The following is a 24,403-nucleotide window of genomic DNA, read 5'->3' on the forward strand; positions in this document are numbered from 1 at the left end:
CAGGTGGCCAACTTTTCCGGGCCCATCTTGATGAGTTCTGCTGCGATACCGTCCTTACCAGCCGCTTTGTTGTTTTTGAGCTGGTGGATGGCATCCTTAACTTCCCTCAGCGTGGGAGTTGGTTCGTTCCCGTCCTCTGCTGCACCAACATAGTCATTTCCTCCGCTGCCTTGGTCCTCCGTGCCTACATTCTCTTCGCCATTCAGGTGCTCGTCGAAGTGCTGCTTCCACCTTTCGATCACCTCACGTTTGTCCGTCAGGAGGCTCCCTTCCTTATCCCTGCATATTTCGGCTTGCGGCACGTAGCCTTTGCGGGATGCGTTGAGCTTCTGGTAGAACTTGCGTGTTTCCTGTGAACGGCACAGCAGTTCCATTTCCTCGCACTCCGCTTCTTCCAGGCGGCGCTTTTTCTCCCGGAAGAGACGGGTCTGCTGCTTCCGCTTCTGTCTGTATCGCTCCACATTCTGTCGGGTTCCATGCTGCAGCATTACCGCCCGCGCTGCATCCTTCTCCTCCAGAACCGCTCTGCACTCCTCGTCGAACCAGTCGTTTCGTCGACTCCGTTCTACGTACCCGATAGTGCTCTCGGCTGCGTTGTTGATGGCTGCTTTCACTGTACTCCAGCAGTCCTCTAGAGGGGCCACATCGAGCACACCCTCGTCCGGCAACGCTGCCTCGAGATTCTGCGCGTATGCGGTGGCGACATCCGGTTGCTTCAGTCGCTCTAGATCGTACCGGGGCGGCCGCCGGTAATGTACGTTGTTAATAACGGAGAGTTTTGGGCGCAGTTTAACCATCACCAGGTAGTGATCGGAGTCGATGTTAGCGCCACGATAGGTCCTGACGTCGATAATGTCGGAGAAGTGCCGTCCATCAATCAGAACGTGGTCGATTTGCGATTCCGTTTGTTGTGGTGATCTCCAGGTGTAACGATACGGGAGGCTGTGCTGGAAGAAGGTGCTACGAATGGCCATGTTCTTGGAGGCGGCGAAATCGATGAGGCGTAGGCCATTTTCATTCGTCAGCTGGTGGGCGCTGAACTTTCCAATCGTCGGTCTGAATTCCTCCTCCTGGCCTACCTGAGCGTTTAGATCCCCTATGATGATCTTGACGTCGTGGTTTGGGCAGCGGTCGTACTCGCGTTCGAGCTGCGCGTAAAATGCGTCTTTATCATCATCAGTGCTTCCGGAGTGAGGGCTGTGCACGTTTATTATGCTAATGTTGAAGAATCGGCCCTTGATCCTCAGCCTGCACATTCTTTCGTCGATCGGCCACCAACCGATCACGCGCCTCTGCATGTCGCCCATCACTATAAAAGCTGTTCCCAGCTCACGTGTGTTGCCGCTACTCTGGTAGATGGTATGATTACCTCTAAACGTTCGCACCATAGATCCTGTCCAACACACCTCCTGCAGCGCTACGATTCCGAACCCGCGGTCCTTCAGTATATCGGCGAGTATGCGGGTGCTCCCGATGAAGTTGAGAGATCTGCAGTTCCACGTACCGAGCTTCCAATCGCAAGTCCCTTTTCGTCGCTGTGGTCGTCGCCATTGGTATCGGTTCGCATTCTTCTCTTGTTGATTTTCCGGTGCTCGTCTTTTTTACGGCTGGCTCGCAGGGCCTGACACCAACCCACTAACCCAGGGAGCTGGGCTTACCTTCCCGGAAGCTACGGGTTCTGCATTGGCATTTCCTCCAACTACAGTGCTAAATAGCTAGGCTCGAGCGCCAGTCTTCGCCGGGGGTGGTGTTTTTAATGGGCGCCCAGGAGATAATATTTTACCTGAGCTTCCACCCCCATAAATATATAGTATTCATCCTATTTTACGATCAACGATCAACGATCAATTCTGACTATACATGTCAATGGTTGCTCCTCCGTGATTGATCTGAACTGGTACCAGTTGCACTGTGATCCAACTGAATAAGGGGCTGGGACATTCCACTTATTCTCAAAGTGCAATTTTAGCAGCTCATGCATATTTGAACAATAACGGCGCCGGCCAAGTCCTTATAGTCAGCTGGGAAGGGAAAGGAATGTTAGAGTGTACTGGTTGTTGCTACTAGAGACCGAGAGCACTCTGCGTCCCACAACCCGCACGGATTGGGGTATTTGTTAGACGGAAAGGATGGGAGATCTGGGAATCACCGTTGGGTCGGTGATGCGATCCATGGATAGGGTTATTTATAGTGTTCGTGATAGATTGTGTGATGAATAAGGTGAATAAGGTCAAGCGGCACAGCACGCTTTGGTTGCATAACTTATAGGCGTTATATATACACTGTGCTGTGAGTGGAAGTTGGAAGGGAGGGAAACGACTTTTTTCAATTCGTTTCTGGTTCTAGCGATGGCTATGAACATATGAATATACATGAGTTGTATATGTAGAGAAGAGAGAGTGAGAGAAAGTGGATAGAAAGGTACAAAGTAGGATGAAAAGGACGGGCCAGGGATTGAACCCATGACCTTCTGCATACGAATCAGAAGGGGTAGCCACTAGACCACCAAGCCCGTCTTAAATATATAGTATTCATCTTATTTTAACACAAAAACTCAAACATGCTTTATTTTTCTCAAGAATTTGTCAAGTTTATACATACATATATCAAATTATTGAAACATAATAGAATATTTGATAAATATTTAATAATTTAGAAATAAAATAAAATGGCACTCTGTGACATGGCATGATACATGTTTTGGGATATGATTCAAAATTGGCTTGATATTGTTTTTGTGGAAAATTTTGTTGTGGTTGTTGTTGGTTCTCATGTTTGATTTGGGGAGCGTCCATAAATTACGTCACGCTTTGAGGGGGGAGGGGGGGGGGCATTCAGCAAAGTGTGATGACCCCTACAAACATTTCAGAGGTCCAATACAAAAAGTGTGACATAGGGGGGAGGGGGAGTTGAAAATGGTCGATTTTTGCGTCACGTAATTTATGGACATGCCCTTGGTATTTGAACGGTTTGATATCTGTCACGATTTGGAAAGACAACAAATATCAAGTATCAAAAAATTATCACAGTTTATACACTGAAGCGGCTCAAAGAGCAGTTTGCTCCGTAAAATCGGCCCTAATAGATAATCATATATTTTGTGGTAAAATATATTCCTGTCATTTTTTATGAAGGTATTCATAACTAAGATTCTGTTACGAGTATATTTTTTACGTAGGTAATAAAAATCGATTCTACATTTCTATGATCGGTAGTGTAGCAAGTCCCTGTTCAAAAAAATGAATGAGGTTTATGTTACACATGTTTTCTATCATACTGCAGAAAACCAAAATTTGACTAATTATAAACATATGAAACATACTATGTTTTGTCTAAACATGATTGAAAACAAGTCTTGAACAAGAAACTGCAAATGCTACTCTAATATGACATATAGAACATACTAAGCATGTATGGTAACCAACAAAGTGTACTTAAATAGAACATACCCAACAAAATCGAAAACAACATGCAATGTTTGTTTGAGAAAACAAAATATATTCTTTAATAGGACTTCTAAATAGAAGATCACTGTGCATAAGTTTTAGGTATCATGAAAACGACTTATCCATGACATAATATGTTACGAGAAACTTCATAACAACTGCTGTAGGACAAAGTAAATATTTTTCTATTTCGGATTATGTTTTCGGTGTTACTTGGGGGGTACGACGAGAGAGTAGTCCTGGCTTTCACTTTTGTTGTAGAAAACGGCCTCAGCCCCACACTACCCTAACCTTCCTGTTGGGGTGTCTGTTGAGCAGAATATCCCCCTATGGTTTAGAAGAAAAAAAAAAACACGCTTCTACGACTACTTGTCGCAAGCGATCGCGTCTAGCGTGTTCTTCGGGCTATCCGCGAATGTGAAGGCCTTAGTCTTCGTAGACTTTGGCACTTTCAGCGTCACAAGCTGTGGTGCTGACGCAACTGTCTCTGTTATCCTCAGAGGAAACCTAGCTATCCCACTCCTTTGAAATAGTTTGTATCACTACTAACGCAAGTAGCTGTATTTGGTTTGTTGTGTTCAAGCTTATTTTGGAATCCCACGAGTAACATAGGGTAATACTTGACAAAAGCATGCAGGTGATGGGAACTGATGTTTTCGACGAAACGTGTGCAGTTGAGTTCAAGAACTCACCCAGCCGCAGATATTCCCAAACCAGCATTCTCTCATAGACACTTTCCGTGAGGCATAAACGTTACACGATTTTAAATCGACGATAATGTCAATCACTCATGAATATATCTATCAAACTTTGTACTGCGTCTAACCAGATTACAAAATTCAATTGTAATGCACAGTCTAGAACCGAGAAGGCACGACTAAACTTTTTCCATGCTACTCCACCCAAGAAAAGGTCTAGTCGACCTCCTATAGATCGTATCGGTGTTACCTTGCATGGCCACGCCGCGCCGGCTGCAATCGTTACCACCACCCGAGCAAATTGATTGCATTCAACTCACTGCGCTGGTTGCAATTGGGAAAATATAAATATGAGAACGAGAGTGATTGTTTTATTTGTTGTGCAACGGCTCAAGCAAGCGACGAGGTTCTGTTCCGAGGAGGTCCAAACAAGACCAAACAACACTAAATGAATGGGAGCATATTATCGTCGTAAGACAAAAGAATTTTTATTACACGCCCGTTTTAGACGGAAAGCTAACAGAGAGCATCAGACAGACAGATACCGAGTACATACCTAGTGCCACTACCACGTGCTCTTGTTGGGCTGGGTTGGACCGCTGCTGTTGCGCTGAGTCAATAGCCTGGGAATATGTCCGTCCCTCCTCGGCGCGGCGCATAGAACAATGTGTATTATAGTTGTTTGAAAAGTTATTAGTTTCATTGAGCTGACTTTGTCGGGGCTGGCCGCAGGTGGTAATGGGTGACGATAAGCAAACAATGGCCCAAACCAGAGCAAAGCGCGAAATGTTTCAATGAAGAGAGGAGAGTGGGATAAAATGCGTTTTCTTACCAAAGACCCCTACTAGGCTGGGACAATTTGGGCAGGGGGCCTATGTTGGGCATTTGTTGCTATAAGTCTAGTCTCAAAAAAATGTATGGACACAACATCACGATTTTTTTTGTCGAATAATACACATGATTCTAAAGATATCGATGACTCCGAAAGACTAAACGCTTGATCGGAAATTTCCAGTGCGTTTTATGCCGTTATTCTCAACCAACGCAACGGACGCAGTTTGGTCCATTCCTCAAATCTTCTAGAAAACAACCCGGCACTCCAAGGAAAACAGGTGCTCTTTGTGAGAGAAGATTCGCGCGCACCGATATCGACTGCGTGTGATCGTTTTCTTATGCTGTTGTCTTGCGGTATTATACTCAGGTAAATTACTGTCAATTATGTCATAACGCAGCAGTGGAGTCGTCAAAAATCAAAGTGCTTTTTGCGGAGTCGTGGCGCCAATCTCACGTTCAGATACCACCACCGGTGCCGGTGGCGGCCGCCATACCAAACCGTTACCAGTCGGAATTCCACGTTCACTTTTGTTTTTCACTGCTGCCTACCAACTTTACTGTTCTGCTACACATATCGGCGGCAGCGGCGGCGGCGGGTGTTTTGATGCGGCAAACCAGAAAAGCTATTTCGACGATGGTTAATTGGAACTCAAATGGGATTCGCTTGTGGTTACTAATTCGTGAAGGTCGTTTGCCTAGCGGGAAATGCGGAACTGGTTCGGGTGCGGAACTTGCATGGAATCAGTAGATTGGCTGGAAAATCAGATGTCTCTCAAGAAGTTATTTCTGGAAACTTCCAAGACGAGCTCTCCTGGAACTTCTTCTGAAATATTCCCAACTGTACCTTCTGGAATTTTTCCATAATATTTTTCTGGGGTTCCTCCCGAAGTTTCTTCTCAGATGCCTCAAGCAATTTCTTCTGGAATCCCTGAAGAAGTTCAATGGAAATTTCAGAGAGAAGTCACGATAAACCTTCGTGAGGAATCTTTTTTTTTTTTTTTTTAATTTTTATTTCTGCGTATTTCAACTACTGCTACATTCTACATTTTTCGTGAGGAATCACAGGGACCCTTTCAGAGGTTGCCTTGTGGATAAGGCTTTGGTGCGCCAACCCAGAGACGGCGGGTTCGATACCGGTTCTGGTCGAGAACTTTTTTCAACATCCCTGGACATTTTTTTTTTCTGTTCGGGACATAACCACTGCGACCAATATTTGATCTATTGTGGTATACCCCGTGTCCTTTGTATAGTGCATGTCGTATTACTTTTTAACCATTGAGAAGTATTCGGTTTTGTTGGAAGACGGATGGAAAATTTTCACGTGCTGTGTTTTTGTCGTGCTGATTGTCAAAACTTTTATTCAATTCGACGGATAGTGAAAATTTTTGTTTGGAGAATTTCTTTTTTGAGTTCTATAACTAACACTGTTCGACAAAAAAAAACTTTTGCCGTGATCAGAGGCCCCATTAGTAGGGCATAAAAGCGCATGGAAAATGTAGAAAAATGCCATTTTCAAATCTGTTGGAGCACCCCTAGAAACTTTTTGAGATGAGTTTGAATTTTATTCATTTTTGAAGGTTCGACACGAGCTTTAGAAATCATCATAAACACATTTGAAATACAATATCTTTGAAATACAGTTTTGTGCACCGCTGAAATTTTCACAGATCTGAGAAGCAACTTTGATAAATAAATAGTCAAAATTTCAGCCTATTACGACATTCCGTTTCATTGATACATATCCGCGAAAGCTTAATTCTGACTTATATAGTGAAAATCTTTTAGTTTTTTTTTTAATCTAATCCCATAAAGCCCACCCATATTCATATCCATTTAAAAAACTTCTATGCGTTAATGCCGTGCAGCGTCAGTCTTTCGGATACTTCGAACGCCTCGGAATATTGGATGGATTTCGCTCCAGCCGGCGAAAACGTTTCTTAACATTTTACAAGTTCTCCACTAGGTCACTAGATGTGACGTCCGTTTCCTAGTGTTAATGTATTGTTCAGTCTCTGACTGAAGAAGATGAAAATTGTATTTCAAACATCTGGTTTAACTAAGTATGATTCTGGAAAGCTATACGGATTATGTTTACAAAGGATCCACAGGAAGAAAGTTAGATTAATTCATTGAGGTCAGCATGAGTGTTTTAAGAAAAACTTTTCCAAATAAATTTAATGTTCAAATTGCAGTTTCCAAAAACTTTTTTGTCGCTTATGAAAATTAAGTACACTGTAACATTTGACATCAAATGTACTTTCATAATGGTGTTTAAATACCAATAAACTGCGATTTTGAATGCGATGGATTAGAAACACAATTCAGGCAAAATACACTACGTCCAATTAATTCAAGGAAGTATTTTGTTTCGATCGAATTTCGAGTCGTGCCCAAATTCAAGTATCCACATATCGCATATGGATGAGAATGCTTTTCAATGATTTGGTGTGTACCTAAGTAACCGTTCCAGATTGCTTGACCTAGTGGATATCAAGCAGTTCCATGTTCTTAAAAATTTAAATACGATGCGAAAAATATATTCAAATTCCAACGACCTCTTCATTGGAACAAATTTGGACTTAAGTAAATAAGTAAATTTATTAATTAGGCTTAGTGCTTCTGGATAGATATTATTTAACACTATATTAACAAATAGGGTCTAAGGTCATTTAGGCAGGAGCACCTATTTTGGGCACTTGCTGCTATAACTCAGTCAATTCCAAACCGATTGACTTGAATTGTTGCACATAGCTAGATACTGAGCGTATCTGATCGTGTCTCACAAATCAATTCAATCGGTTCTAAATTGACTGAGTTATAGACACAAGTGCTCAAAATAGGTGATCCTGCTCAAATGGTTCCAGACCCTATGCCGCTGGAACTTATCAAGCAATTTTACAATCGTTGAGGACATTATTCAGCTTGAAATTGAGATTTGAAATATTCTACTACATGACAAATTCAATTAATTTCATAAAAGTGTCTTCAATGGTAATGGTAATTCTTTATTGTTAAACTAACTAAAATGTGATGCAAACTACAGTGCTTGTACGATTGCTAATAGTAGATGGAGAATGTTCTCATTTTTGGCTTGCATTTTTTTAGGGTTGCATTGTTTTGAACAGTCGTGAACTTAAACCATGTTTTCTGCGCAATAGATTTGTTTTATTCAATAAAGTTATCAATTTTTCCACCTTGGTATGGCTAGGAGGTTCTTCCAAACATTAAGTGAATATAGCACAACCCACGAAAACACTGGAAACGTTTTTTTGTACTGATTGCAACATATAAATGTATTAGATTTTTTTTTATTTTTACACAAGCTTACCACGTTAGTAATTTGAAAAATCGACCGGTTTTTCTTCTCGAAAATCTGAATTCAAATATTTAGATCATAAGTGTAGCATTTCGAAGTCAAATCAAGGTAAAATAGTTAATCTGTTATGCAAAGATAAGGATAGGGGCTTGCTGTTTGTGATTGAATTAAGAGAAAACTTCAAGGTTTGTATTATATAAGTTATATTTGATTCTTCCTGGATATGTATCAATGAAATGAAATGTCGTAATAGGCTGAAATTTTGACTAGTTAATTATCAAAGTTACTTCTCAGATCTGTGAAAATTTCAGCGGTGCACAAAACTGCATTTCGAAGATATTGTATTTCAAAAGTTTTTATGATGATTTCTAAAGCTGGTGTCAAACCTTCAAAAATGAATAAAATTCAAACTCGTCTCAAAAAGTTTCTAGGGGTGCCCCAACAGATTTGAAAATGGCATTTTTCTACATTTTCCATGCGCTTTCATGCCCTACTAATGGGGTCTCTGATCACGGCAAAAGTTTTTTTTTTGTCGAACAGTGTAATTGTGTCGGTCTTGTTGGCTTGGGTAGCGTGTTTATTTCGCAAAAGCCGTCGTGTAATCGGATGATAACGTTAACGGAAGTTGAATTGACCGGGAGTGATGGTGTGTGCGAGGAGGGAAACTTTCAAAAAAGATAGATTGTGGGTGTTGGTGCGACTAGGAGTGCCTTGATGGTTCTGGAAAGTTGAAGTGCTGATGTGTTCTATGTTCCATCCATGACAGTGATGCCAATTCCAGCAAATGGGTGAGATCTGACCATTTTTTAATACATTATTATCGACCATTTACATTTTGCGCCCGCTTCGGGTTCGTGTAATGGATGTACTGGGCTGATAACTAATTCGAATCAGTCTAATAATGGTGTATCTGAATGTTGGAGGATCACGTCAGTCTTGTCGAGAAGTCAGAGATAAGTCTCCAATCTTTGTGTTTTGGTATCCGACAATCCTCATAACTGTGGTCTAGGGCTGTACTACCTACGAAATCTGTGTGACTTGCTTAATGCTTATGTTTTCTTTTTCAGTGGTAACCAGGTAAATGATTAAACAATTTCTCATACGCTTTTTCGCCAAGGAAAGCACCCCAATAAACCCTATCCAATTTCCAACTCCAGATATCTACACTGAGGATATTGTTCGTATGCTTTTCATAGTTTGCATCTTATGAATCTGTAATTTTTATTTTTTTCATCATTTCATAGTTCTCGTATGCTTTTCATACATTGAAAAGCGAAATCCATAAGACTTGTCGTATGAAAAATCTCATAAGAAGCATCGTATGAAAATCATAAGATGTGTTATGAAACACCATTGCTAAACAACAATAAAACCTTTTATTGGCTTCTAACCACTTCCACTTCCGAAGCGTCGATGGGCGTATGAGTAAAGCACGCACTCGCCAACCTTGACGTTCTTGGTTCGATTCCAGGTTGCGATTTTTTTTTAATTTGTGCAAAATATTTCATAAAAGTATGTATGATAGTCATACGAAATAATTTCAGATTTTATATGTTATCGGTATGGTTTTCATACGTGAGTGTTATGAAATTTATACAGTAACAGTATAACAATAATAGTTGGGGCTTTGAATCCAAAATCATAGTTCGTAACTATGATTTTCGCAAGAAATTCTTGTGGCAAAAAATCATAGTTGATTCGTATGATTTTCGGAGTTGCAGTATCCTCAGTGTATGAAGTGGGCCAAGTTCTTGGACATATTCTGAGTAGATATCTAATCAACATTTCCTCCCCATCCCCGCTGATCGTAAGGACCTGGCCAGGTGTCGAGAGTTCGTTAAATGAGAGGTTTGTTAAGTCCCAGGCAGCTTTTCTGGCGCATTAAACGTCTCTATCGACAGCCACCCCAGGATGTGTACGGTCGGCCATGCTATGCTATGCTATGCTATACTATTGAGAAGTATTCGGTTTTGTTACAGTAGTCATTTTCAACTTAATCGTAAGGAAGGATTCTGATTGATAGGTTCCGCTTTTAAAACGCTTCTTTTTCAGTCATAATCGGATCCCTTAACGAGAACGTCAAGAAATGATAGCGATATTGACCATGCATCGGAACCGTAGTTCTTTCTGTTTCAAACCTGTGTACACCGAATAAAACACACACTTAAAACTGAGACCTTTCACTTTCAACAAGGTGTAAAATGCATGGAAGGGTAAAGTTCAAAGGAAACGTTTGGTCTACGTTCAGGTGCACAAACTATTTTTGGTTGATGTCTAGTTCCTTTCCCAATTTGATCCTTGTTGGGTGTTCGATTTCAAATCTGAAATAGAAAAGGAAAATTATAGATTTACCTGAATCCTCCTGAAATAAAACGTTTATAAGTATACTATACATATATAGTAAACAATAATACAGAACGCAAAAATAGAGCAAATATATCAAATATTGATCCTGCTAAGACTAAAAAAATTCTCTCTGGAAACAGCCAGATCAAAATTTATGGTTGAAATGTATCCTTGTTGACGGTTACACTCATAAATCGAAGCATCCGCGGAACCACGTGCTCCATCTTTCAATGCACGGGGTCAAATATTTGACAAGGAATGACTAAAGACAAACAATTGGTCGAGTCAAGCCAGATATTTGAGCAATTGGTTGACAAAGATTACACACGGGATGGTACGGCACACATTTGATCTGAAACCTGCCGGTTTCTTTGAAATGAATTCTCTTCACACAGTTTCACACGATGGACCCATCCATTGACGAACAGCACCAACCCTATCCGAGAGTTCCGACACCAGATCGGAACCGCCTCCATTCAGCATTGGAAAATTCGGATTGAAAACGGTCCCGCTCCGGTGTCGGAGCCCCCGTGTCGGGTGAATGCCGTTCCATTCCATCAACCCACGCACCCACCGCAAATATGAATTAAAAACATCAAAACTTTTACACAAAATATTTAAGCCTTTAACTGGAATTCGCTCACCCGGGAAATATATCAATAGAATCGCCTGATTTCTGCCTTCTCAATGTCGGTCATCCAATTCGATTCCGTGTCGAAGCGATCGGCGCTGCTGCTTGCTCCATCGATGCTTTCCCCCATCTTCACCAACTCACACTCATGCAGCACTGCCATCTCCCCACCAATTTTACCCCTCTTCAGATAAGAACTGCACCAGCCGAATCTAAAATATTTGGACGAGATCCCTAATAAGAATCTGATAAATTGCGGAAGGTCATATCCAGCGAACTCCGTGAATCACTCGCGTTCTGCTTCCGGATAACGTAGCACCAGTCAAACTTTTTCTTCCGAATCACACAAAACGGGAACGCGAAAAAAAAACGTGACAAGTAAAGCAAGATGCGTGCGGTCGCGGCGAAGCCTCGTTTTTCTGGCTTTCAATGCATGAGCCTTAAAAAAATGCCGCCAACTTGAATTTGGATCCACCATTTTGGATTAAAGTCCACCACCTTGGACATTCTAGTCGCCATTTTTGGACTCCAGACTTCTTATTAATACCATGGGTATATTGAACGATTTATTGGCATAAAACCTCAATGAACAGCAGCCATCTTGAATTTTAGGATGCCATTTTAGATTTTAGATCGCCATCTTGCCAATCGCCATCGGCCATTCTGGTTGTCATTTCTGTACTCAGGACATCTTCCCCATACTAAATTTACCCATATTGCATGGTTTTAGAGCCTAAAACTCCATCTTGAGTTTGGAGCCGCCATCTTGGATTTTGGACCAACATCTTGATCATCTGGTGGACTCCAGACATCTTCCCCATACCAAATATACCCATAATGCATGGTTTTAGAGCCGCTATCTTGAATTTTGAGCCGCCATCTTGGATTTTAGCCAGGGCCCGTGGCGTAGTTGGCACACGTTCGCTTCATATGCGGATGGTCATGGGTTTGATTCCCAGCCCCGGCACTTGCAATTTTTCGTCAGTTGCTCTTCACCGAGAGCGGCTGATACTGACCCTCCTCTGAGTCCCATGGCTCAAACGGATCCGGATACCTGGACATCGGCGAATTGCTACTCATAATGGACCCCCAATCGGACTGGAAAGGAACAACGGCTACCTATCATCATTGTGCTTATCATTCTACCATGTAGAGTAGAAAAGTGAAAGCAGCAGAAAGGCAACCAGTTCGATAAAGTATAATAGAATACATCCAGGCTTTGTACACCCCCGTAACGTAGGTAGATCACCTTAGTATGGTGCGTTGCAGTGTAAGATCTACCAAATCAAATGTTGATCTTGATATTTACCGTATTTTTAAATATTCCAAGATCAAAGTTTGATGCTCTTTTCCTTGTGTTTTGTAGTATTTGTGTTTCAATGTCCTGCTAATTAACGTTTTATTTCAGCAGGATTCAGGTAAATGTATCGTACGATGTAAATAATATTTTAAAAATATGTAACTGTGGCGAGCGTATCACTAGGCGCCGTCCACAAATTACGTAACGCTCTAGGGGGAGGGGGAGAGTACGGCTGAGCGTTACAGCCCATACAAAAAATTATGGACTTTCATACAAAAAAGCGTTACGGAGGGAGGAGGGGGGGTTGAAAAATGTCGATTTTAGCGTTACGTAATAAATGGATGCTGCCTAATATGTAGTCTATTTGACGTAATATGTTAATATTATTTTATATTTCAGATTATCAACCGAAGAATCTAGTAATTCAACCAAATGAGAACAAGATGACAAGGAAACCAGGATGAATTGGGAAGACAACTGATTCGAAGCAGTCTAACAATGGTGTGCCTGAACGTTGACCAAGCGTATCATTTGGAGTTTACCCTTCCTCTAACAACATCCAAATTCCCGTGACACCTAGGCCTGAGAGATCGTAGAGTTGTCTACATTTTTCATAGGTGTCCAAAACTAACCATCCTTCCCTATTCCTCAGCAGTCGCAAGGACGTGGCCAGGACAGTGCTCGACCATTGGAGGATTGCGTCAGTCTTGTCTAAGAGTCAGAGATTAGTCCCAAATCTTTGTGCTTTGGTTCGGACGGGAAGGAGGCAACCCTCATAACAGCGGTCTAGGACTTACCACCTACGAATTTGTGCGACTCGCTTAATGCTAATGCTAATGCTAATGCTAGAATACATCCAGGCTTTGTACAATACTGTAGGTACAGCTGTCAATTGAAATTGCTCACGTAGTGCCCTAGTGGACAATAGAGCTGTATTTAGGTTAAGTGATTAAGAATAAAAAAAATCTTGGATTTTAGACCGCCATCTTGGATATTTTGGTCGCCATTTCTGGACTCCGGACATCTTCCTCATACCAAATATACCCATATTTCATGGAGTTTTAGTAGAGCCTAAAATTCCATTGAACAGCCGGCATCTTGAATTTTAAGCCCCCATCTTGAATATTAGGTCACCATATTGAATTTTGGGCCGACATCGTGGATTTTCTGATCTCCAATGTTGATTTCTGTACAAAATTGGTCAACCATGCCAAAGGTTACAAAAATCGGCGCCATTTTTACGTTTGCGTGATGGACTTGGTGCAGTTTTATATTTCACCAGTTCTACCGGTGCTAATCCGGATCACTGAAATGGCCATAACTCCGGCACGCCTTGACCGATCCGGACCATTTTAATAGCAAACAATGCGGTTCGATTCAAGCTATAATCCGAACAATCGGCCAATGGGAAGTGCCTTAAAAGTGAGTGACTTTTTTGTACACAGAACATAGATACTAGCGTGGTTCAAAAAATCGTTTTTGCTCCATACCGCTCTTTCGATTCCTTACCAAATTATATGCCTTCTCCCAAAATTTGAGCTGAATTGGTTGAAAATTGAGAGTGCACAAGCCCTTCAAAGTTTGTATGGGAATTACCATGCACGCTAGTTCGGGAATACCCATTAATGGGTACTTTAGTACCCATTTCGAACTAAAGTGGCTTAACCCATTAAATGGGTATTCGCCGTTTACCCATTAATGGGTATTTGACTCGAACTTCAAAAAATGGGTAAAAATGTCCCATTTATTTTTCAATTGAAAATGGGTAAAAATACCCCATTTTTGGATTTTTTTAGCCACGCCAGCTTTATAAAGTTAAATCATAATAAAAATTAAATTAAATGTCGTTTCCATTGTTTCCATTACGATTGCTTTTGAATTTTATTTGAACGAATCTTTTTCGATACAAACTTTACATACACAATCTATAAAGTTGTTTCTGTCGTGCAGCGGCGGGGCCGTGAAGCCGGTAGGTAGGTAGTTCCATAGCACACTGTTGGTTCAATTTTGCGTGAAATATCCTACGATGTCCGTCCTCAGGTTGGCCACTAGGATGTTCATCATTTGGCGTTACTCTACCCTAAAAGTTCATAAAATAAGCTTTAGAAAAATGCTCTTTGAATGATGGATGGAATACGCTGCAAAAATCACCAAGAACTTACCTAGGTTCCAGCTCCCGGAATATATCGGCCTGCTTTTGGTGTGGTCCGGTCCGTTAATTTTCACTTTACACCCGAATTCCTACGGCGCGATTTGTTTGTAAACCATACTTACGCACAAGCTGCCGCGGATTGCCACGTATTGAAAGAGTTTTCAAATAACTTTAACACTTAACAATTTATTTCAAAGATGATTCCAAACATGGCGACGTTTTTTGTCAAACTTATCGATGGGTATCATTTACCCATTGTAGAGTTGTCTGGCTGTACTCCAGCATGTGGAAAAAAATACCCATTATCTGAAGTTTGAAAAACACCCATTATTTGACAGCCCAGTACCAATGCAAAAAATGGGTACTTGAGACCCATTTAATGGGTATTCTCAAACTAGCGTGTGGGGAAACGAAGTTTTTCATTCATTTGACCGTAGTATTTCCCCAAGTGGCCAAGAGTGTTAGTTGACCCTAGGTAATCCTAGGCTACTCTATCAGCTACAACCAGGCTTGATAATCCTCCTCGAAATCAAAAGAGTTTTGCAACAGGCTCTAGAGCGGTGTTTTGCTTTTGCCTCGTCGCGAGGGAGCGAACGAACCCCAATAAAACTAAGCGAGGAAGAGGGGAACGAAAAAAGAACCGATGATTATTTCGGGCTTTTGAGTGCGATTTTTGCCTAGAGAGTCTTTCTTTGTATGGAAGTGGAACTCGCGAGAGTTTTTTGAGTGTGAGTGAACGTGAGAAACACACACCCTTAAATGAAACAACACAGCACACGAGTAACTTTCACGCAGCGACCGAAAAGACAAAAGAATTTTCACGCAGATTTGTGTAACACCGGATCAGCACATTTTTTATGTTGATCCAGTGTTACACAAATCTGCGTGAAAATTCTTTTGTCTTTTCGGTCGCTGCGTGAAAGTTACTCGTTGCGCTGTGTACATCGAGTTCTGCGTGCAACAAGCAATTATGAGTGTTGGACGAACTCTTTGCTGCGCGGCAAGCTCGCGCTTGGTGCTGATGAGAATTTGCGTTGTGATTTCTGAGTTTTATTTTCACTCCTCAGAAAATCGCCGAAACCGCCTCCTTATTTTCTCGCGAGGGAGTTTCTGTCAAGCCTGGCTACAACTTTGCCGAAGACCACATTCAAATCGGACAGCTTATTCATTAGATAGGGTAAATGTACCAATAGTGGTGCTATTAGTAGCTCCTTGTAGTAAAATAATTGAATAAAATTGATAAAACCACAAAATAAAAAGGCTGAAAACGTTAATAAACTACCGATTACATAAACTTTCTAGAAAAAATGCAAAAACTATTGTTTATTTCAGTTTTTGCTAATAAATCACTTGCACCAACTATAGGTACACGGTTCCTATTATGGAGGTAAAATTTAACATTGGTTCCTATAGTGGCGCATCCCATTGAATTCTTATGCAACCCACCACTATGGGAACACTACCACCACTATAGGTGCAAAGAAGCAAAAAAATTAAGGAAAATAATTGTTTTAAATAGGTTTTTCGGCAAATCTTGAACACAAAACTGAATTAATGTTTGTATTTAGGTATGATGCATCTATTAAAAATGTAATTTGCAAGCTTTTTGGTCAAAATGGTGCTAAATTGCCACTACCACCACTATTGGTACTACCTCCACTAAAGGAGCTTTTACCCTATCGATTTTTATCCAACTGGAGAAATTTTCCATCTGATCGTTTAGCTTTCCAGCAGGCAACATTGTTGCATATGGCGCCAAATATAGCACACTGATATCATGGCTACTATGTTTCACTGCAAAATGCAGTGATGCCCACCGAATAGTGTAACCATCATGAGTTAAGATTTCGATTCTGGATGAAAATCGGTAACTAATTAATGAGGCCTCCGATTTGAATGCGGTCTTCGGCAAAGTTGTAGCTGATGGAGTAGCTTAGGATTACCAAGGGTCAACTAACTCACTAGGGCACTTGGGGAAATGCTACGGTCGATTGAATGAAAAATATGGTTTTCCCATAGTAATTCCCATACAAACTTTAAAGGGCTTGTGCAGTCTCAATTTTCAACCAAATGAGCTCAAATTTTGGGAGAAGGCATATAATCTGATTAGGAATCGAATAAGCGGTGTGGAGCAAAAACGATTTTTTGAACCACGCTAATAGATAGACATACACATACATCACATACACACACACATACAGACATCATCTCAATTCGTCGAACTGAGTTGATTGGTATGAGTGACTTGATCCTCCGAGCCTTCTATCAAAAAATCGTTTTTATATGAACATATAGCCTTACACTTCAATGTACGAGAAAGGCAAAAACTCATTAAGGAATCGCAGAAGGACCTTCGAGAAGACCGCCAGAGAATATCACCTGTGGAACTCCAGAAAAAAAAATCCTGAAAAAAACAACATTCGCATAGATATTTAGAAAATGTTGAGTAATATCAATGAAAAATTCTTGATGCATTTTAAAATAGATTTATGGAGGAATTCCAGAGAAAAAAAATCCGTAAACATTCCAAAAGAGAATCTTGAAAAAATAAGAGAATTGCAGAATCTGAGAATGACCTTCTGTAGGAATCCTTGAATGAGATAATTGGATAATCACAAAAGGTATATTCCTGAATCAAACAAATAATTCCAGGAAAAATGCCAGATGTAACTCATTTATGAATCTTGGAAGGAACTCCTGGAGTAACTCCTCATAGAATATCTGGACGAATCCCAGGTAGTCCTGGAAATATTCAAAAGGATCTCTAGGAGGAACGCTGGACGAAAATCCAAGAAAACCAGAAAAAACTTTTTGATAACCTTTATTCTGAAGAAAGTTCCTGGAGGAATACAAAAAAAAAAACTGCTGGACGCATACCTTAACAACACTCAGAAGAAATTTGGAAAAATCTCAGAAGAAATTTCTTATAGGATCTGAGAAGATATTTTTAAATAATCATGCGAAGATCTTCAGGAGAAGTCCCAAAAGACATTTCTTGAGGAATTGTAAAAAAACTGTTGCGGGAATCCCAGGAGATATACCTAGAGAAACTTCAGAAGGAAATCCTAAAAGCTATCAGAGGAAATTTCAGCTGTCAGAAGTACCTTCTGGGAAAATATCACGAGAAATTTGTGGAGAGATCCCTAAACGAATTCCTGACTAAATCTCATAATAACATCTTGAAGAAATGTCTGAAGGAACTACGGGAGGACTTCAAAAAGAATTTATGGTAGAAACCATAGCACCCATTAAAACACCAAGAGAAGTCTCAGAAATTAGTCCTTGAAAAAACTTGAATGGAAATTGTGAAGAAATCTTAGCAATGCCAGAAGGGAACAAAAAAACTTCCAAATAGACTACCAGAAGAAACTTCGGGAAAAAAATACAGGAGCTTGTAAAGAAATTTCGGAAAGACATTTTAGAGGAATCGCGGAAGGGATACACGAAGAACTACCAGAAGAAACACCAGGAGGATTACAAAAAGGACTGCTGGAGGCTATTCAGATGGATCTCCAAGAGAATCTGTAAAGGAATTCCTTGATGAATCTGAGGTGTTACTTCTGCAGGAACCCTAGAAGCAGAGGTGGTCATATCCGTTAAACGTTAAACGTCTGAGATTATACCAGCATTTTTTTTTTTGTCTAGAATCCATTCAGACATTCCTCCCGCGATTTTTTTTAAAGAATTTCTTTTGGAGTGCCTGCTGTGATTCTTGAGGGAGCTTAATCTGAGATTCATCTTAAGATTTCTTCAAAAATTCCCTTTGGGATTCAGATTTTTTTCTGAGATTTGAAAAAATCCTGGCGGGATTTTTCCAGGTATTTCGGGAATCATCCAGAAAGTACTTCTGAGAATATGCCTTACAAAATTCCTCCAAGAACTCTTTCCGAGATTCTCGTAATAGTTACTTTTTGAATGTTTGCAGAAGTTTTTTTTTGAGGAACAACCTGAAGGAGTTTCTGGAAAAATGGAATACCTGAAGGAACTTTTGAAAAAAATCAAGAAGGAACTCCAGGAAGAATTCAGAATTGAGTTCTTAGTGAAATTCAGAATTAAGTTCTTGAAATAAAAATATAGGGGAATTTGATAGCAGGTATCCCGGAAAGTAATCCTGCAGTAAACTCGGAAGATTATCCCTGAGGAATCCCTCAAGCAGTTCCTGACAGAATCCTGGAAGAAGTTCTTGGAGGAATTTCGGAGGAGGTTTTTTGGATAAATCTCGGAAAGAGTTTCTGAATCCCGGAAGTAGTTCTCGAAAGTATCCCACCGATAGTTCAAGGAGGGTTCCTGAAAAATGTTCTAGAAAAATACCGAGAGATGTTTTTGGAGGATTTACGGGAGGAGTTATTAGAGAAATCCCGGAAGAAGTTTTCAAAGGAATCACAGTAGAAGTTCCTAGAGGAATCCAGGATGGAGTTCATGAATAAAGATAAATCCAGGGAAAAAATCCTCTAAGAATCCTGAAAACAGGGTCCTGAGAAATCCCACAATGAGTTCCCGGAGGAATCCCGTAAAGAGTTCCCGTAAGAATTACGGAAGATGTTCCTGGAGTAATCCTGGAACATTTTCTTGGAGGAATCCTGGAAGGAGTTCCCGTGAAGTACTCCCTGAAAGAATCTCGAAGGAGTTCCTGAAAGAGAAATACTCGGAAGTAGTACCTAGAAGAATCTCAATAAGAATTCCTTTAAGAAGTTCTGGGCGCAATACCAGAAGAAGTTTGGAAGAATACTAGATGAACCTCAAAATTCCTAACAAAGTCCTGATGTCGTATGTCCTGATGTGATGTCGTATGTCGACGATTCAGTCCGTATGGGACAGAAAAGGAACCGCCGTCCAAAACGTGATGAAATCGATTTTTAATGACGAAAAATAGTTCAAAATCAAATATTCTTGTTATATCTAGGGTATTAGAGGTTTTTTTTGGTAATCATGAAAAACGGGTCAGTTGGTATGAGATGTTCCCGATATTTGGCTTCAATGTAGAAACAAATTGTATATTGAGGACAGAAGGATTTATTACATTGCTGCATAGTTGGCCTGTCCGATTTAATCCTGGTGTTCTCCGATGTTTTCCAGTTATTGATAATGACAAGAAAATGATAGAAATAGTAGATTCTATTATTTTGCAGTTTTCTTTCAATGAATGGCTGTAATATGTAGACTAGACTAGAGTAGAAAATTTGAATCTGGAAATCTATTTGTACTTCCTATTTTTTTTCCTTGGATACACACTGACTTATAATTGAATTACATATTATTTTTCCATTAATAATCATACTTTGTTGTGTTCTCTTTTCAGATCACCTACCTGATCGCATTTTCATGCGAAGTGTCGTGGATACTGGAAGCTAATGGAAAACTCCCACTGCCATCCTTCCTACTGTGTGCGGAGTTTTTCGTCCTCTTCATATCGTCTGCCATTCTCATCCATGGACTGTCAACGGTAATGCAAATGAATGTAAATTTCGTAAAGTTAGCTTGATGTGATCCATTTTTCTTTCGATGGTTTTAGGGCGTTTCATGGGGCTTACTCAGCTGGTCGATCATCATCGGGGTGCTGTCCGTGCCGGAGTTGGCACTTGTCATGTACATGACTATTCAGCATTGGGTAAGTGGGGCATTTGATGGATGATGCGCACAACGTGAATAATAATTGGCGGTTTATATTTGCAGGGCTTGCAGTCGGCACATGGACTAACGGAATTAATAGGATATTTAGTACGTTTAATAGTCAACTGTCTGGCGCTGCTGTGTGTCATTCCGACTGCACTTCGGTAGATTTTCCCGGATGTTAGACAGTAGATCGCCGACTAACTATTTGTATTGCTTTACAGATGGCGCCAGGAAAAGAAAGTCCTCTCCCAGCTGGAATCGCTCGCGTCGCGTCTTCAGCTTACAACACCGACTCCAGCTACTCCCTTTAACGCTACCAACGGCATGAACTCACTGCGGGCCAGTAAGAGAAGTCAAGCCAGCAGACGACCTTCCACCGGGTTCGACAATCCCGGTTACGTGCCGCACGAGACCAACTCCGCGGATATTGTTCAACAGTACACTCAGTATAATCAGCTCTACGGATCGCAAAGCGAGTTCAATGCCAGCATATTTGGCCTCAATCCTTCGCAGTACATAGGACCTCCTCCTCCACCGCTGGCTGCGGAACATAAAAAGACGCAGTCATTGCTTGATTTGAGATTCATTTTCCCTCCGAAATTCCTCACCACCAACGAGAAGAAGGCAGCCAAAGATAGAGGAACTGACGAAACAGACAGTGTTCTGAACAACAATCTCAAGAACCACCGAATCAACAATAAGTTGAACGATGGGACAGGGAAGTCTATCAAGGACAATAACAGCGTAATCGAGATGAACACTGATCCAACGTCAGCTAACAATGATCCAATCTACCACACGATCGAATCGACCAAGCCCAGCAAAATCCTTGGAAGAAATTGTGTCTCGCTGGAGAACTTGGGAAACATCACACTCTCCGAATCCCCATTGCCATACAAAAAGAACGACTTTGCTCAGTACCGATACGGCAACAACCTCCTCAAGAACTACGCACTCAATCCGTGGAACGTGATCGCATACAATCCAGCATACAGTGCCTACCCTCCGGCTTACATGCATTACCACATGCATCCGTACCTGTACCAGATGCATCACAATAACTTCCCACCGGCCACCGCAGCTGGGTACTTTGCCTCGCCACACCACCCCCATCAAATGCATCCCCAGCAGCACCACCCGGGAGGACTGGGAGGCCACTACAGTGCCAACCAGTCGACCATCAGCTACGGGTACAACAATGGCTATCTGACCAGTGCCAACAACAGTCGGCAGTCGTTGGGCAACGAATCGGATGACTTTCGCAAGTATCGGGATGTTGCCTTGTGAAAACGCGGATCAAGGCGTGTAGAAAGCCGGGAGTAAAAGTGCATAAGGTGATGAATGGTAGAGCTTTCGAATACGTGCAAGTATTTATTTATCGATCGATTGTCGTAGTATTGTTAGTGGTTAAGATGAGTCAGCGAATCGACAACAAAGTGTACGTATAACATTAGCTGTAGGAATACTCAAGTATAGACGAAAATGTGCAGTAATCGAAAACACCAATATTGTCACAGTTACCTTTCTAAGACCTAAGACCAGCGAAATTATGCGCAAACAAAATCGATGTATAGGCACAACGAAATATAGTATTTTATATTAAGGTTGTTTTTCATTTGATTGACGAGCTCTTTATCTAACCGGAAGATATCGTTTGGACCTTTGTTTCGTTTTCCATGTTTGTATTTCATTATCTTCACACTTAGAAAAAATCATGTAAATTTCCGTCACTCCTGATGCACATATTCAAACAACACATATGACGTAAATTTTAACGCCCAAGTGACGTAATTTTCTGTCACATTCAACTGAATATTTAGTCATATGAAACGTAATGATGCACGATTCTCAAATTGTTTACGTCACATTGAACTCAATTTTACAAGAATGACGTATTATTAAGATAGAAGACCTATAAATTTACGTCATTAAATTGTTTATGTTTTGTGCAATAAATTTACGTCACGAGTAATTTTGATTTTTTCGTAGTGTGTTTACAAAGACAAGACTGAATCAATAACGTCACACAGCTTGGTTTGCAGTTGCTTCTCTTCAGTTTGGGGCCGTTCATAAACCACGTATACTTTTTTATGGGGGAGGGGCGGGGGGTTGGTTAGTCTTGCCAAAGTCTACGCTACATACAAATTTTAAAATTTTTGTCTGGACCAAAGTGTACGAGGGGGGAAGACCTGAGATGACCAAATTTTAGTCTACGTAGTTAATGAACAGCCCCTTTCGGGAACGTCAACCCAACTTGTTCGCTGTCCTCTACGCTTCACGTTTTCCGCTACCATCCAGATTTCTTGTGAACTCTGATTTTACTGGGTTGCTAACCAGCGTTTTTGCAACATTCCCTACCTACCTTATCCTACCGACTTTGGCAGCCTTCTGAAAGTAAGGCTTGCCGTAGAGCTCAGCGAGCATTTGGTTCATCATTCGCGGCCACACAACGTTCTCTTGCACATCACCGAATATTGCCCTTCACGTCTTTAGAACACTCCACGTGCTTGTAGGTCCTTCCTTCGAGCATGGTCAACTTCTTATGTTTGCAGAGAACTCTGGTCTTATTAGTCGAATGTACATGACACTTTTGATGCTTAGGTTAGTCTTTTTTGACCGCACTGGAGACTTTTGTAGGCACGACTTCCACTGCTGATGCTTCTTCGTATTTCGCGATTTCTGTTGTAGTCAGCTTTTAACAATGAAGCGAAGTAGACGAATTCTTCAATCATGAAGGTATCCCCATCTAGAGCAATATTTCCTGGTGCATCCTGATGAGTTCAGCTGAAGAACCACCCTTACCTGCTGCCTTATTGTTCTTCAGTTGTTGAATCCTTAACTTCAACCGGTGAGGGAGTTGGCGAGTTTGATTCCCATTATACGTCGTGTTGACGTCACAGTTCGAAAAAAAAACTGTAAAATTATGACGGATCGAATGTAACAAAAGGACCCCGTTATATATGATGGAGTTTTTTTGCGATCTTAAAATTAAATTGCAAATATCTGTTAAACAATATAAAGTAACATAGGGCTCAGAGCGAGAGTTGACCTCAGATCCTTGACGTGTGAATAGCACGCCCGAACCTCTCTCGGCTATCTCAGATTGTAGAATAGCAGACAGCCAAAGTTAAACTGCTTCCATTATGCACGAATTGCTGACATGCTTCGGCTGCTGCAGAGAATACTGAGAGATACAACGGGGAAAACCGCCACAGCTGCGAGTAGCCGTTTGTTTAGCTGATGACGAAGAGTATGCTGGTGATTTTCATTTTTTCGCCGCAAATTTCAGTTGATCTTCACTTTACGAGCTGTTTAACTTTCATATTTTTTTGCTCTGTAACATACCGATATCTATAAATTTACATTTACATACAATTTGATATAGATTCCGATCACATCCGAAGTGTACAAGACACATTCTACCGTGACATTACAACGTTTTGACGCCTTTTTTGTCAGATTTTCTGCTATAACTGGTAAATTTCACCGTAAACCCTTAAATATTTTTGCATATTCGGAATCCTTGTAAAATTTCCAATATGTTTAAGGGCAGTCTTGTTAGAATCCCAAAATGACTGCCACAATGGCCGACTTTGGCACCTACTCACGATTTCGAGGGCACAAATCTCTTCGCAAACAAAACCAGCGCACCTGAGCTTCTCATTTCTAGACCAACATTTGAAAAGGGCGGAAGAGCCAAAATGTAAACAAATCACTTTTCAGCATAATGTGATGAAACAACTCATAAACATATAATTGTTCCTGACGTTAGCTCAAAAATGAGTTTCCACTTCTTGAAAACAATAATTTAAATAAAGGCGGATTTCCACATCTGATTTTGATCACTTCATTTGGTTGTTCCGCCAATGATCTTGCGCCTTTGAAGAAAAAGGACAAAAATGTACGAAATTGTTAACACTGTTGAATAAACAGTCGAGAACAGCATCTCGCCATTCATATTTATCAAATTTACACAAAACTTTTACTCCCACTTTTGATTAAAGTCGCCCCAAACTACTTACACCGTTATTGAAAAGCCTTCGTCATTACGTCGTGCTTCGGCGCCC

General features: G+C 40.9%; 1 protein-coding gene across 18 annotated transcripts in view; it reads left to right on the plus strand.

The window, feature by feature from the left end:
* Positions 1-21,939, plus strand: part of LOC109408126 (uncharacterized) — an 88,917-nt gene extending 66,978 nt beyond the window's left edge. For all 18 annotated transcript variants that reach the window (XM_062850877.1, XM_062850878.1, XM_019681344.3 and 15 more), the window contains 4 exons: positions 20,023-20,166; positions 20,236-20,331; positions 20,397-20,497; positions 20,558-21,939. In XM_062850877.1, the coding sequence (XP_062706861.1) occupies positions 20,023-20,166; positions 20,236-20,331; positions 20,397-20,497; positions 20,558-21,623 (1,407 nt within the window). In that variant the 3' untranslated portion in view covers positions 21,624-21,939. The remainder of the gene's footprint in view (positions 1-20,022; positions 20,167-20,235; positions 20,332-20,396; positions 20,498-20,557) is intronic.
* Positions 21,940-24,403: the final 2,464 nt, after the last annotated feature.

Source organism: Aedes albopictus, chromosome 2, assembly GCF_035046485.1.
Source record: "Aedes albopictus strain Foshan chromosome 2, AalbF5, whole genome shotgun sequence".
Taxonomy (NCBI): Eukaryota; Metazoa; Arthropoda; class Insecta; order Diptera; family Culicidae; genus Aedes; species Aedes albopictus.